At 42.0% G+C, this 1485-nt stretch overlaps 1 protein-coding gene across 1 annotated transcript; it reads right to left on the bottom strand.

The window, feature by feature from the left end:
• Positions 1-355: 355 nt before the first annotated feature.
• Positions 356-1208, bottom strand: LOC118479802. The gene is made up of 2 exons (XM_035974589.1): positions 1122-1208; positions 356-1011 (listed from the first exon to the last, which is right to left on the bottom strand). The coding sequence occupies exons 1-2, from the start codon at positions 1162-1164 to the stop codon at positions 488-490; spliced, it is 567 nt and encodes a 188-aa protein (XP_035830482.1). The 5' UTR covers positions 1165-1208; the 3' UTR covers positions 356-487.
• Positions 1209-1485: the final 277 nt, after the last annotated feature.

The raw sequence follows: 1485 nt of genomic DNA, 5'->3' as shown, positions 1-1485 counted from the left end.
CTGTTTTACGTTAAAAGTTCAACATTCTACGTTTACGTCAAATGTTCTTGCGTTTTACAGACTATGTGAACTTTTAAGTTTTACGTAAAACTTTTTACTTTTTACGTAAAACTTTTTACGTTTTACGTAAAAAGTTCACCGTTTTTCCGTTTACATGAAATGTTTTACGTTTTACAGCCTACGAAAACATTTTACGTTTTGCGTTTTACTTTTTACGTTTTACGTAAAACTTTTTACGTTTTACGTAAAAAGTTCACCGTTTTTACGTTTACATGAAATGCTTTACGTTTTTACAGTCCACGTAAACTTTAACGTTTTAGATGAAATGCTTTACCTTTTACGGTTTACGCTCCATTTTTATTCATAAAACGAAACATTACAAACACCTACGTTCCATTTTTATCATAAAACGAAAGATTACAAACAGACAACGCGTACAACGAACATTAATAAAAACATCACTGAAAATGGAACACACCACGCACAACTATACGATGCGTATCAACGAAAATCCGCGCGCATCTGAACCACCTGTTGCACCCTTGCAACCATGATCAGGGTCAGTAACTTCCACTGTTGTCGCCTTCGGTACCCAAACCTGAGTCATCGGCTGCCTCCCCTTTGACCTATCGCTTACACCTGCAGACAGTGGCGTCCTGAAACGGGCTGGCGGGGGACCCGAAGTGGCCCACAACCTGCGTAACGGGACCCTGGGAGTTGGAGGTGGCAGAAGTGAACCGAATTGAGGGGTTGGTGAACCAAAGCGTCTGGGGGGTGGGCGAAAGGGGGTCATGGGAGTCCATGTGGCCTGTCTGGGATACCAAACGAAACCTGGGTCCGAATTCATATCCAGTCGGCGACGATCCCAAACTTGCACCCCTGTGCCGCCGCCGTCACGCTGGATAGGGAGCCAACAAGTGTCTGGGTTAGACACCAACCCCATCTGTTCACGACCCCACACTTGCACTGTTTTGTCTTTCGCAGCTTGATTGGGAGGGCTTAGCGACGAACCTGATCGGAATAAAAGAACAACCGTTTTTTTAGAAAAAAAAAAAAAGAAAAAAACTTAAATACATGAGCCGCTAAAAACAATGTAACCTGTTTACGGTTTGTAACTTCACCTTGGGGGCGTAGGCTTGCGTGGACGTCACACTTTCCGGCCATCTGCCATCTTCTTTCCTTTGGGTTTTGAAGACTGTTAGTGGATTTGTTAAATTTTTTTGCTTTTTTTGGCCTGAAAAGTACGTTATATATAGGGAAAGAAACAAAATAGGAGACAAGAAGAGGTCTCCCTTTTTTTCTCCAAATGCACTCATGCATATTCCTGAATTTTTTTGCATGTACTTTGACCTTTGTGCAGAGATCATTTCGTATCAAAATGTCACTTTTTGTTTGTGTGGCTCTAAAACCATGGCTATTTTTCGAAAAAGACAAAGCTAGAAAAGTAGTGCCACAACCATGTCCAATACCCAAAACACATCTGCT

This window comes from Helianthus annuus, chromosome 6 (genome assembly GCF_002127325.2).
Source record: "Helianthus annuus cultivar XRQ/B chromosome 6, HanXRQr2.0-SUNRISE, whole genome shotgun sequence".
NCBI classification, from domain to species: Eukaryota; Viridiplantae; Streptophyta; class Magnoliopsida; order Asterales; family Asteraceae; genus Helianthus; species Helianthus annuus.
This window is presented reverse-complemented; position numbering and strand designations above follow the sequence as displayed.

Coding starts and splice junctions, on each gene's coding strand:
- LOC118479802 (XM_035974589.1), bottom strand. CDS start 1,164: ATGGCCGGAAAGTGTGACGTCCACGCAAGCCTACGCCCCCAAG. Junction 1,012..1,121: donor CGCAAGCCTACGCCCCCAAG/GTGAAGTTACAA, acceptor TATTCCGATCAG/GTTCGTCGCTAAGCCCTCCC.